The following is a 14,783-nucleotide window of genomic DNA, read 5'->3' as shown; positions in this document are numbered from 1 at the left end:
ACTCTTGATGCTAGCTAGGGAGCTACCTAACTATGTGAAATGAGGTTCTGCTCTGAGTTGTAGGCCCATCCAAAATTCTCGACCTGTTCAATGAGCACCATGAACAACAAACCAAGATAGCTTCCCCTCCAGTTGCAGCCAGATTCCCCATCTTGTGGCAGCAAGAGTAAGGGTTCTTATACTGCAGGTGCTTGCTCTCAGACCATCTCAAAAGATTTCTTTTTGGTCAAAATCGTGTTCACTTGCATTGCTCCCAGCTGCAGAGGAAACAGGGTGCTGGAGTGAGTTACATCACTTGTCAGTAAAGCATCCACAGCATTGTAGGCAGTGGCCGAAGGCAGTGAATAATCCTAGATGTGGAGAGAACACTGCTAGTCTCCATTTCAAACCAGAGGATTACAAACACAACGTTTTGGGCCAAACCCAGGGGTGCGTGAAGGGGGAAAAAATGCAGAGAAAACTGTTGTTTCATCTGTTGATTTGGACGAAGAGGAACCGAGACTTTCCTCTGCCTATCCCTCAGTGCAAAATGCTGCTGCACGCAGGTAAGGCTGTCACCATAGTCTTCTATGTTGACTACACTGCTGTTCTCAGGGTAGACAAAGCACAATACTATTTTCAGTGATAAAGCTTCCCGTTACTGTTTTATGGTGACGTTTCAGAATCTCAGCACAGCAACTTTGTTAGCAGCACCTAGTGCCACTGCAGTATTGTCTACAACCCCCTTGTAAACTGCAGAGATACTGGTCACACTGAGCAAAGGATGATGAGGAATCTAGCTAAATGGTTAAATTATCTAAAAGTGTCTTTGATACCTATTTTATTGAAAGCTTCAAAAATACAAAAACAACATGCTAGGATTGCCACTCAGGCGTGAAAAATGGTGTCCCTCTGATGCTCTTCAGGATCCTACTAATTTTGTTGAAGAAGTCTGAGGCACTTATGGCTACTGTATCATAATATCAGAGAAGACATGTCTGCGTGTTTTAGCCATTAAATGTTCAGCAAAAAAAAATCACAAGCAATGAAGTAATTAATATTTATATCTTAAAACATCTTAATATATAGTAAAATAATAGTGGCTGACAAAATGGTTGTCTTCAGGCTATTTCATATCCATGTTGACAAATAGTCACATGGTGTGATTACTGGGGGTCTATTTACCAACTCTTATATGCAACCGCCCAAAGGCTTTTCCTGAACACTCCCTTTACAGAGGACAACTCAGCTTAGCAGCCTGAGGAGGCACACGTCAACATCAGTGACAATCCTCCCATCCGATCAGGAATAATCTCTACATTTTTCATGTGCTAGTATACCAATTAATAAATGTTACTTATGCAACTTTCTTCACAACCTCATGAATTTCAGCAGCATGGAAGTTGACTAGCATACACCCAGCATTTACAACTACATGTATTCCACCTGTCCTAAATACAAATCTGTCTAAACATGGGGAAAACAACATAGAGGCAATCAGCCTGAGTTTATGAACTGACTCAGACCTATCTATGATGCATGCAATGCTTATAAATAGCATAAGCCTATGGAAATGCAAATTGTGCCACAGCTTATTGAGCTTCTGAACCAATGCTGTCTCCACAAAGTGCAGAAAATGCAGATAGCATTATGGTCCACAACTTGGATTCTGTGCCTCTGGATACTGTTGAAGCTGTTACAAAGCCAGAGTTGACAAGTGCACTGCTGAGCGAAAATGATAAAGCTCACAAAAATTATATCCATCACACACAAGGAAACAAAGCTGCTCATCTATTGTATAATCAGTACCAACCTGAAACAGAAAGGTCAACAAATGAATAAACATAGATCTGACAGGAATTACTAGTTGAACAGCTGCATGCAGGAGGTGTGTTTATAATTTAAATACTGACTCCCATGAACAGTCTCTCTACAAACTACCATGGACATAGAAGTCACCACAGCATCAGTAGCATGTTCTCTGCCAATGTTATATAGACCATTCATGTTTTTTTACAATCTTGCATATATTATTATATATACAATTACAATATTGCATTTGATAGTTGTTACATTTTGAAGAAATGAAGATGCTATTACAGCTTCAAAACATCTGCATGCCCAAGAGATAGACTCGCCACATACAAAAAAATAGAATGACTGTACATAAACACACTGCAATAAATACCGTATCCTTGTCTGATGATTTCTGGGTAGGCAAAACAGCTTGAAATTCTTTGAATTTCAGGCGGGGAGAGGCTATCAAAGGAAACTCATGTATCATTCAATGCTATCGTAAAAATTTCAGGAAGGTGGGAAGACACAGTAGATGACTGAGAGTCTAGAATAGAAAGAGGGGTGAGAACTGAAAATAGAAATCAAATTCAGAATTAAAAAAAACAAAAATAAAAAAAAGAAGCAGCCAGCAGGACAACAAAACGAGGACAGTGCAGGATGGCATGTGAGACAAAGAGATGGGAGGCAGGGACAGGTGCGAAAAGTGAACTGAGAGAAACAATGAGCGACAGGAAATCCCGAGAGGATTGGATGTGAAAACAAGGAAGGACACAAACAGTCTGCAGTTGGCACCAAGTCCTGCGATTCTTATTTCCATGCACACACACAAAGAAATGCACAGCTTCAAAACCATCTCTTCCACACCTTTCTTTCAGCTCACTCACAAGAGTGGATAACAAACACTCTATTTCTACCTTCTTGGGAGTTGTGGAGACTGCAGGGATCTGTAGTAGTGAACATAACAAAGCTTATCAGCTCTAAGGACATGAAGCAAGAAACAATGAAGAAAATCATCACAACCACCCAAATGAGGGTTAAAGGAAACCGCTGGAAGGGTGAGCAATTTTCTCCCTCATCCTCCACTCAAATACCCTTGAAAATACTTGAGTCTAATTTAAACCAGCCGTCTTTTTGTTATATGACAAAGGGTTTCACACCATTACAGTATTCAGCACTGTCTGGCTGTGAGCCACGCGTTCAGAATAACTCCAGCTGATATGAAGAACCAATTATGAGACATACTCAAAATGCAGCAAGCCTCAACTTGGACAAAAAACAATCCACTAACACTTTTTTTTGACAATCAAACCCCATTGGAGCAGGTTATAAATATAAATAATTATAAACATAGCACAACAGATGAGCAGGTGTGTTGTGAGTGGGAGTAGTAGAACTAAGTACCCAGGGAGGGGGCCCGGTGCCATATTTATTGACATGTTTACATTCAAGTGACAAAGCCCTCTAGCTGCTATAGTTATTTCAGCAGTAGCAGAAGAGGAATTCAGGTGACAGTTTCCAAAGCGATAAAGTTGGTGTGGGGAGGAGATTTGGGTGGACTTGAACACTGGAGATAGTTGTTTCCAGCTTTTAACTATGAGTCACTGTTTTATTTTTCCTATATTACTGACCGTTTTTGTTCCCCAACCTTAACCATAAGATTGGGGACCAACCACATCATTTCCAATACCTCAGCTAACTACTACTACTTTTTTGCCTTGTCATGATCTTTCCTTAAATCTAACTATGTCATTCTTCTGTTCACACCTCATCAAACCCTCACCATGGCTTTGTCACATCACGCAAACCAAATCTGTTACGATTTTGGAAAGCACAGGCAAATGATGTAGTGCCGCAGATGGGGCGTTAGGTCAGAAATGCTTCTATGTGTCACTCTAGAGAACATGGACAAACAACATATTTTGTCTTTTAATCTGAAGGATTTGTTCTTTCTCAGTGTAACAGCCAGGCGAAGGTGGCTTTTTATCTTTTGTCTTTTGCCCAGTGTAAAATAATAAAGATATAATGAACTATAATGTTCAAAAACCTCAGAGAGAAAACTTGACATAGTAAGTATGTTGACAAAAGAGGGCTGTAACATGCTGAGGTTTCGGATTATGTAAGCTATCTTTAATGTCAGAAACATTTAAGTGCTGATTGCCCTGTGACAACTACAGATTCATGTGCTCAGTTGCTGATTCGGTTATTTGCAAAGGCAGGATAATGGATGCATTTGAAGTATGTATGGGGACCCAGATTTTTTTGCTACAGAACTGCAGTTGAGCGCAAAAAGACTTGGTGTTGGACTGCCCGGGGTGATGCTGAGGGTTTTCTTGAAGAGTACAGACATGAGAGGAGACAGAGTGAAACTACCACTGTCTGTCTCAGTTGGCAGTGCACTGCCTTCCAACACCCAGCTGTGTTTGTTTGCTGTGAATTAGCAGGCAGCAAGAGTCTACATGCTCGCTCAATATTACCCACATCACACCATAATTAGAGAGGAGTGCACTATTAAAATGGCTGTCCGTGGCAAAATCATCAAGTGATAATTCTTTCATCTGTCAAAACATTTTTTTTTTTAAACACCTGTGCTCTTCTGGAGTTTTCAGCGACATCAGGAGGCACGCAGACACTGAGGGATAAAATTTAAATATCAGCGGGAAAAATGCCAACGCGATGTGCCACTTACATGTGATCCGTATAATCTGCTGTTATTATAATATTCTCTCTCCTCTGATTGACGAAATTACTATCATCCTCTTAACCACTGTGCTAACAACTCCTTACTCTCAGTTAATGCAACCAAAATACTGAAGGCTGTTGATACAAGTCCAACAGGGAATGGATCAGACTGTGAATCTGGTCAGGTCCAATCTCAACTCCACTCACAACTATGTCACGGATCAAACAGCACAGGGCTCACAGGAGCAGGCAGAGGGCTTCTGAATGCCAAACAGTCACTGCTGCTCAAACAGATGTTAGCTGCACCACCTCTGATATCTGAAAATCCCACCCAACACCTACAACACAAGCCCCTGCTGACAATCAACAGCCCCACAACACTGCAGCTTAAAAACCATGTGACCCATGAGCTGTCATTGCTTTTACTTCTGTTGGGTTTTTTTTTTTTAATCTCTAACTGCAACAATCATAACAAAGACAGAAGTGAAAATAAAATCAATCAATACAGAGGGATAATTCCTGTAAAACCTGAGTAAAAATGATGAAGTTGCCTGTTAAATTGACACTGGCATCGCACATATTCTAAAAATTTCATGCTGATGCTCATCTATAAACAGAAACAAGCAAACAGACTGAGCAAGCAGAAGAGCGAGATGATAGCATTCAATGTGCGGTACTTCCAGGGGGCTTAGATAACAGAAAGCCAAGCAGGAGGGAGGCTTCAGGATGACTGCACATGAGGACTTTTAAAATAAAAACCCATCGCACTGGTTGCCAAAGCTAAAGCACCGAAAGCAACACTCACCCAAAATGTCTTGTCTATTAACCTATGAATCATAACCAAAACTGGCATGGGCCCACTCACAACTGACACGTGAAGCTTGAGGCAAACATTTGTTCTTATGAAAGCTGACACTGTCAAAGAGTACACTCGGAAATATCAAAAATGAAAGTTTTAGATGCAGACTGGCTTGTGGTAGCTTTGCGCAAGTGAGCACTTTGTACCTAATGAAAACATTTTTGTGCACAGGAAATTAGCCTATGCATGAATTTATAACATACCAGATACGGTATGCATCTATAAAAAAGGACCTTTTTATAAAAAGGGATTCTCAGTTGAAAGTAAGCGTGTTTATGCAAATTGCACTGTATATACATTCTAATCATGTGCTTGGGGAATATAGGGCTAAGATGAAAATAACAGAGAGAAAGAGATCAAGGGGAGTGAGAGAGTGTAAACCGTCTGTACCACAACTTTTTTTTTTTTTTTTTTTAGAAGAACAGCTTGAATAGCTGCTGCGCCTTCATGGTGGTTAGTCACACATAGAAAATAGCACACCTTAAGGATGTTAATGTGAGAAAATGATTTTTAACGAGATTACTAGTATTCATGCTTTGTCAAAGCGCAGTGCATCTTCAATAACACGTTTATCATCGTGGAAATGACTGTCATTTATCTCAGTCACACTTTATTATTTTATACATTAAGCAGCTGTGTTTAATGTGGTTTCTCATCAGTGGGCGGCTGACATTTTTCCTGAGGTAGTGGTCTGAAGACTACAAAAGGCTTAATTAACATCCTAATGCCACTCTGGTACCCCCCTACCACCATACAGACAAATACACACACACACACACACATACACAGACCCTGAAATAAGCAGGGGATAAGATAGACTGATAAGTAAGAAAAATAAGACATGCACAAACAGCATCTCCACTGAGACAAAGGCACATCATCTTCTGTGTGAGGATGTGGTCGATAGCGGCTCTCACAGGGTCACAAGGCCAACGGATCGTCATCCTATCCCACCCCTGCTCTGCTGCGATGCACTGACACAGGGTGGAAATGAGATCCACTGACAGTACTTGGCAGAGCTCGATAGAGGACCTCGGGTGCTTTCCAAGGTGCTGGAAGCAGAAGCATCACCATCCACAGCAGGAAACCAGGAGTCATTCACTGCTCCATTTACTTGAAACTGGAATATCAAATCTATGTTCCAGAGAAGCAAACAATAAAAAGACTGTGTACCACCATCCCATTTCAGCACAGACCATTTACCCCATGGTTCATATACGTTATAATGGCACTGACGTGTAATCTAGGTACAGTCACCTTCTGGGGATTCAAGCAACACTAAAGACATAATGTAGAGAGGCATGTGGTGTGCGGAGCCTGCCGCAATGCCAAATCCTACCATCTGTGGACCAATAAGTTTCACAGCAGTGCGATGGTAGGCTGAAAAAAGTGAAGCGCTTGAGCCAACATTAAACTTGAAATAGGTGACCTGTGTTCTTGGGTTGTACAAGCACGGGATGAATCAGAAATCAATTAACTCTAAAGGCATGCAAATCTTCAAAAAAATAAAAAATAATAAATAAAAAATCAGTCAAGTGAGGTGGCACTCGGCCGTATAGCTCTGCCTGTCTGCCTAATGAGTGGCTGCCTCTCTTTAATCAATCACATTTCATACCACATAATCACAATGATATGCCCTCTATTAGAGGTCAGCATGCTTGATCTGTGTTCTGTTTCTCCTCAATGAGTGGCCTGGTACTGATGCTGTATCAGCACAGTTTACTCATGTTGGGGCTGTACTTGTTTGAGACATTCATTAATTTGAGTTGCCGCTGCTGTGGTCATGTGGACACTAATGTAACTGTGGCATTGCCTCTCTACAGTAATACGCAGTGGTGGAAGGTAAATACTGCACTTGAGTTCAGTTCAAACAACATTTCAGGAGAACTTTACTGTTATACTTAACAGCTAAAGTTGTCAGTTAGTTTTCAGATGGGCGTTTTACACACAAAACAGAATTGTTGTACATTATCATTCAGTAAACCGTCAGCTCCCAAACCTTCTTTGCTTGCAAACTCTTACTAAAAAACAAGTGTCTAGTCGGGGCCCTTTGTCATGTTTCAGATGTCCATGAATTGTTAGCAGTTCCACCCAGGAGACAATTTCCCCTCGAAACCTCTGAGGTCGGTTTATTTAAGTGACAGATTGAGGCCCAAAGATGTCAAATTATCCAATTTTTCGCAAAAAGCAAAGATTCAGTTCAAAGCCCAAAAAAATGAATGCAAATTGGTGCAGCAGTGCTTTCCTTTTTTTTCTTTACTTTCTCATTACTCATTTCTTGTGACCCTTTGGAGGGGCTTGGGACTGTAAAGAAAGTATTTAAAATTAGCTTCACCTCGACCAGCTACAACAGCAAGCATTAATGCATCAGCATTAACAATCCAGTAATATAAAATACTATCAGGGGTCATTTTTCTGCAGAAGGAATACTTTTACCTAAGATACTTCAAGTACATGTTGTTGCTTATACATCTGTATTTTTACTTGAGTAGGATTTTGAATGCAGAACTTTTACTTGTCATGAAGTATTGGCATTGTTTTGGCATTTTTACATAAGTAAACGAGCTGTATACTTATTCCACTGGTACTACGTCTTCATTAATAACTGTCTTGTAACAGAAAATTCTCACTTCAACAAGACTGCACATACTATTTGCACAGATTTTCATAGCATTTGCACACATTGCCCCTTCTCCAATACACTAAAGTGTCATTTTCCAATAAACTCACAAGAGACAATGTTTATTAAAGCCCTCTGATTATTAAAGCAACAAATGTGAAAGGAAGCTACAGTATATCTGTTAGTGAAGCTTGTGTGTTTGCGTGTGTGTGTGCGTGTCTGTGTGTGTGTGTAAACTCACCAGCTTGCGTTGACACCAACCACAGACGCCACAAAGAGCCACCAGCCAAACAGCACACACTGTCACTGCGAGGGAAACCAGGAACACACTGAGGGACACTGAGCCTGTACACACAAACACACGCACACACAGGGAGGCAGAGAAGACAGAAAAGATGAGTGATGCTTTTTTGCATACATGGAGAAATTTGCTCCATGGCGTGGAAAATAAAAAACATGGGATTCATGCTACAGAGCTGATTGTGTGCCACAGTAAATCATGATGCCAAAGAATGTAACCCGAAACAAAGCTGGGCCTTCTCCCTCCACGTCTAATTGAATAGCCAGGCAGCCATTTTTACATTCTGTCATAAGGAGCTCAGAAATACAATCTCATCACTACCCGCTTCATGCCGGAGCATTTCAATACCTTTCCAATACAGGCTGCAGCCAGGCATCACTCAGTTGCACACACATCACTGTCATGGTGTCACAGCTTGTTAACTGACAGGCTGAAAGTGAAGGGAGGGAAGAGGGGGAGGAGGAGAGGAGAGAGGAGGGGAGGCTGGGCTGACAATACAAGAGAGCTCATGATTAATGGGTATCAGTAGATGCCCAGTGAGAGAGAGGCGACTCTGGGAGAGAGTCATAAAAAAACATCATCTATTGCTGCTCACATGTGTCTCAGCACGTGTGTGTGTGTGTGTGTGTGTGTGTGTGTGTGTGTGTGTGTGAGACGATTCACACCTGCATCTGTTTACATGCTGGTTAAGATAGGTGGGTCTAAACTTGTGAGCCCTTTGTTTCAGACTACACGTTCACCGCATTTAAACAATTCAACAGCCTTCGCTTGAGAGGGCAAGGATATAAAGCCTCATTGAGCTTTGATATTTGCACAGCGGGGAAGATGTTAATGTATTCAAATTCGTGACTTCCTTCCAACAATTCAGATTCCTAAATATACAGTGATAAACTGGTGTCAGGATGCATTTTCACACAGCTGAGTGACAAACACCGACAAACACCCATGCTTTTCCTTTCAGTAACTGGGTTTGTCTTCTCCCCAAACGCTGTCTACTTCCTTTCCTCTGCTTGTCACAGCTGGCCTTTTCATCTCAGTCCTCCATCATATCTTTGCTTTATTCTCCACCTAGTCGTGTCCTCTGGGAGCAGACAAGCTCAAAAAGGAGGAACAGTGCTGGGTAAAGTTGTTTCATATTGAAAGTAAGAACGGGCTCGGCACTGTATTCCACAGTCTTTCCTCGGCCTCAACTGCTGTTTTTGAAGTCAACGTGACCCCTGAGGCCACTTTCAGCCAGGAGAGAGAAAACGCATACAGAACAGCAAAGACCATGCACAGCAAAACTAATGACAGGTAGAAGATTATGAGACTTCTACTGCTAGACCACCCTTTAAAATCCCATGAGGGACACAAACATTGGAGTGTGACCGAACCATAAAAGAATCATTTACTATGTATACATTTGCACTGGAATTTGTGTGGACATTGCCAAGCAAATGAGGCTGTACAGACATGAGGAACGGAAACTCTAGGAGCCAAAATCCTATTTTACACCACATTATTATTTATATGTTGATATTTCATTATATATGCTTAAACGTTTCCTAGATTTTTACTCATATATTTTTATTCCGTTTTATGTATATGAAATACTGTACAGTAATTTCTGTTGCTGGGGGTCTCTCAATCAAAACAAAACAAAAGATACTGTATTTAACAGGCTGGATATCTGTCTGTTGCTTTTAGGTACAAAGTGGAGCCACAAAGTCCAACTCTGTATGTTTAGACTCTTCATCGTGTTTGGATCCTACAGCATCCCCTCCCACGAAGGCGCTCCAACAAACCAACGGGAGTCGACTGAACTCTGCTCTGCATGGTTGATGGAAATCTGCCCATGCACATTTACAAGCTAAAGAAAGCGATAAGGATGCTAAACGTCTTGAAAATGACACAGTACATGAGTTTATCTCCTGACAGCGGCACGTGCCCCAGACTGGAAATAGGCTGAATCCGACTTAAATAGTCTTGTGCTGATCGTGCAGGTACAAATATAATCAGCCTAATAGTCATTACAAGTGTCCTCCGTTATTTAGCTACAGTCAAATAGAGTGGTCATGGCAGAAAGGCATGTCCACGCCCTCCTGAGCATTAGAGGATCAGTGAGACGCAGTCACCTCCTGAATGATGAATATCTAAACTCACAGATGATCAGAAATAGACACAGGCTATATATATTCTAGTACTGTATATTCACAGAGAGGTCAATAAAGTTGAGTCCATTAGATACCTCGACATCAGCAAGAGAAGCAATGGATCTTAAATAAGGAAAGCCGCACTAGCCTTCAGCTAAGGGCATCTGTGGTAGCTTTAGTGCTAAGTGGCTCAGTGATGGATGTTCTGATTTTTGAAGGGCTTGGAGAGTCAGGTGGATCAGTGAAAGCTAGCAGCTGATGTAGGGCCCTACGTCCTGTGCGCTTTCTGAAGGTCGAGTGGTGGGGTGGTGGGTGGTATAGTTTACGGTCTGTGTCAGTCATGAGAGCTAAGGGAGTAAAAAAGCCTCCAAATAAAATGCAGCATCCAAAGAGGCGACGTTACTACTCTCAATAATGGACCAATGCATTCTGCTTCCCACTTCACAGAGTATAACTCCCTTAATAGAAGCTTGAGAGAAACACTGTGGGCAGGCAGTGCAGAGGAATAAAAGGAAATGCACTGTGCTGAAGTATTAGGGAGATATGCAAATCTTCAGCACTATGGCTGTGGAGAAAAAGAGGCATCATTAGAGTAAGAGAAGCCTGCACTACACCAAGCTATCACAGCACTCAGGAAACTCCATTTATCTTTCCCTTTGAACAAAACAAAACTTTTAGCTTGAAATACTCGAGCAGGTGAAGTATTAAGGAGATGACAGCTTAAACCGTGCTTGTATGCTGAAACTGGGATAAATTTCATTTGATGTCAGAACTGCTAATGTCACAAGCAGTAATCTTAACTATATTTAACTTGGTAGGGAGTGAAAAATACTTCCAAATAGAGGGTGATGAATCACAGTTAGAAAGGCACCACTCAGTAAAACTGGCAAGTGAGTTGAACAAGCCACTGAACCCTTTGATCAGAAGCCTTTAGAAGTCAAAGCACTCTTGAACTTGAAAGTCGCTTGTTTGTTTTAGATTTCAGTGGCCATCTCTTTTATATGCACATAAAAGAGAAAATAAATGGGACTATACACTGGGTTGAGTAGAGACAATGATGGTGTAAATGAGCTTGCAATAAACCCTTTCACTAAAGAGGACAACAAAGACCAAGTCATGCCGGGGGTTAATTATGGATGTTTAAGGGTAAGGCAGAACTTGCAGAAAATATCAAAGAACAGAATATCAAGAATGTAGTGCTTCTAGTGCATAGCAGCATTGAGTTCATCAAGCATTATGGTGGGTATACAGAGTGGTACTGTACATGTAGGTGATGTGGCCCACATGCAGTGAGCTAAGCCAAGCAGAAAGGGACCAGTCCTCAGGGGTAGAAGAAATTGCTAATTGGACAGGCGGAACTGGAGCAGTGTCCAGTCAGCAAAGCTGCCACACCGCATCGTTATGTTCTGACTGAGGTGGAGAGGGCAGTGCCTCAGAAGCTCTGGGTGCAAAGCTCACAGCCTAATCGCCACTTCAAAGTGCCCCTTCCTTGTATGGGAGCCTGGGTTCTGCCCTCTTTAAAGCCACTGAGCTGCCGTTGGGATAATCCTCACATGTCACTCGGATGTCTTTACAGTCTATCCCCGCTGAGGCACAATCTGAGTGCAACAGCAAAATGTTACCTCCAGTTATATTGTGATGCTGAGGATTTCAAATTGCTTCCATCTACCTTGTGGCTCAGCTTTGCGCTGCCGTTTATTGCCTCCGTTTTACAGTTATTTCTCAAGACAAAAGACGAGGTGGTACAGATCGGCACATGCATTTTAATGTGTTCAAACTAAATATTTCTTCTGTGCTCAGTCACACAAAATGATTTGTGTTGGAAAAGCGTAAAATTGATTCAAGAGGAGAGATGTGGAAAAAGCGAATAATTGCTGTGGTTCCAGGTAAATAATGTCACTGTCAAACAAACTGATGGAGTCACATTTTGCAATGAGCTGAGGGAGGTGAACTGAGAGGTGGTTGGATGCTCAGAGGGTGACCTGATGTTTTTGTTGTTTGGCTTTTGTTTTGGCATGCTTTAGCACTCTTACTGTTGTTTCAAAGCCAGCCAGTCGGGCAAGACTCAACAGGCATTTCCTTGAGACAGAACGTCATTTCAAGTAGGACGTGGGACAGATGACTGACACTTCTTTCCTTCATGCAGACATCATTGTGAACCCGTCCTACAGCTATTTGAATGAATGTACCATTTGGTGGGTGGATGCTGGTATTTGTTTATGATTTAGTAACCCCTAAAAAAACATGGCAGCTGTTTGCCAATGTCGATTATTTTCTAAACAGTTGAATAATTATTCTCCATTTTCTATAATGCATACTTTAATTGATTGAATTGATTATTCACAATGTTTTGAGTTTGGTTGGTCATTTCCTGACCTTTCCTATAGTTTGCTGATGTGCAGCATAATTACTGCCCATTTAAAGCACTTTAAATTAGTGAATATATGTTTAATATTTTCCAAACAGTCTTCATTTTTCATGGATTTCAGTGGGATATAAACTTGACTTTTGCGTAGGCAGATCAACACATTCAGCCATCTTTATTTTTGTTACTGAATGTGGTTGTTTCACAGTTCAATAGCAGAGACTATTGAACAGGTTCTCAGGCTGGTGTATTTAGGTGTTAATACGCCAATGGCAATTTTATTTATATGACACAAGTAAACTAAATGTCCTTTCCATGGCATATAAAGATAACATATAAAAACACAGTCATAAAAAATGAGAACATAGTATAAACAGCATAAAGAATGTACATTTGAGCGAAATACGAAAAAAAACATCTACCAAATCACAATATAAACCACTCTAACACAAAAGAAACCCAGGAAGTTGGAGGTCAGGGTTTAGTGAGGGTCACACGGAAGACTTTCACTCAGGAGACAGGCATTTGCATCTCGTGTGAAACCAAACGTCACCGTTTCTTGTAAAACATGCTTTGGGAAGGTTTTGTGGCAGAAAGGCTTTGCGTGACGGCCACAGACACAAAAGGGTATCTTGTTCACCTGAATGAGACGTGAGGGGCACGGACAAAGCATCGGCATCAGACGACCTGGGCTGAGAACATGTTGGTGTGCTGATCTAAAGGTCACTGATTACTCTTATAATGGCTGTTTCCGTGCTGTGGTGGCTCTATTAATAGTATTTTCTATGTCATTTCAAAAGCAATGAAAGACAAATTCGAAAAGTGTGGTAGAGATGCAATTCAGAAGACAGTCGTGTGACTTTAGGGACTAAATTACTTCTCCAAGATCTGGAGTTAACAGGAGCAAATGTAATCTTTGATCTCATGGCAATAAGTTGGTGCAAAGGTGAGGCAAGAAAACGGCAAACTGATCACTGTTTGTATTTGTAGAGAGAAACTCATGAGGGATTAATCAGTTTGTCACTTGAGAACGAACGGGAATGTGACAGTATTCTGATTATTGTAAATCACATGGGAAATGTAAGACAGTTTGGCAGATTTCGCGTATTTGTCAAGTTGTAAATAGTACAATCTATTTTTATAGATCTCAAAATCAACTTGTGATCTCTCTTTTCTTCATTTTGGTTAACTTGTCCAGCTTTTTGCCTTCCTTAATTTCTACAGTTTACGCAATGAATAACGCTGTCAAATCGGCTGTGATTTTAGATAACAGTTGACCAAATTCTTCTTGTCTCAGTTTAAAAGGATGATGCACAGTATTATTATTTGATCAGGTTTCTGCTTGCAGCATATAGCTAACTTTGGGAGTAGTAATGAGGCCATTAACAATGAAAGTCTTTTTAGCTAGAGGTCTAACATTAAGTTTCAGAGTGCAAGCAGGAGTATTAGCAGGGTCAGATGGAGAAGGCTTGACATGTAAAAGACGTAGTGGGTCTCTTTTGGTCTATTATTAATTATTACTTTGATAGGAGCAGTCCTTGATTTTAAAGGCAGGGAGACAAAAGGGAGGACTTTCAGGGCGTCATACATAGTGCTGTGCAGGAGTGTAGGGCCAGCTCAGACGTTATTGATAAAATGATCCTGTTTGGTTTGGGTACAGATGATCCTGTTTAAACAATTCTGGCCAATTACGTAATGAAGTAAAATAATCCATAAATTGGATATCCCTGTTCCTAGAAAGCCTTTAAGCAAAATTTGAAGATGACACAGACAGAAGTCCAAACATCCAATACTGTATGTGAGAACAGAAAAAATGTAAATGAATAAAAATGTAAACAATTACACAATCCCTGATAAGACATTCAAGTTTGTTTATAGTTTGTGTTACCGAATTTGATTTTCTGACAACATATTGTAGCTTGTGTGGCAGAAAACCACTTCTTTATGTTATATCATCATGCAACAACAATGACAACTTCATGGACTGCAATTGGAAGCAAGAATCAAAAGTGCATCCCTGAACATTATAGTGAACATCTGTTTGTTTAAAG

General features: G+C 40.9%; 1 protein-coding gene across 1 annotated transcript in view; it reads right to left on the bottom strand.

Annotated features, from left to right (window-relative positions):
* syt7a (synaptotagmin VIIa) overlaps positions 1 to 14,783 on the bottom strand; it is a 74,737-nt gene that overhangs the window by 38,261 nt on the left and 21,693 nt on the right. Inside the window, exon 2 of the mRNA XM_046394168.1 lies at positions 8,176 to 8,279. Within this exon, the coding sequence (XP_046250124.1) occupies positions 8,176 to 8,279 (104 nt within the window). The remainder of the gene's footprint in view (positions 1 to 8,175; positions 8,280 to 14,783) is intronic.

The sequence above is a fragment of the Scatophagus argus genome, chromosome 7, assembly GCF_020382885.2.
Source record: "Scatophagus argus isolate fScaArg1 chromosome 7, fScaArg1.pri, whole genome shotgun sequence".
NCBI classification, from domain to species: Eukaryota; Metazoa; Chordata; class Actinopteri; family Scatophagidae; genus Scatophagus; species Scatophagus argus.
The sequence above is the reverse complement of the archived record's forward strand: the minus strand, read 5'-3'. Positions and strand labels throughout refer to the sequence as shown.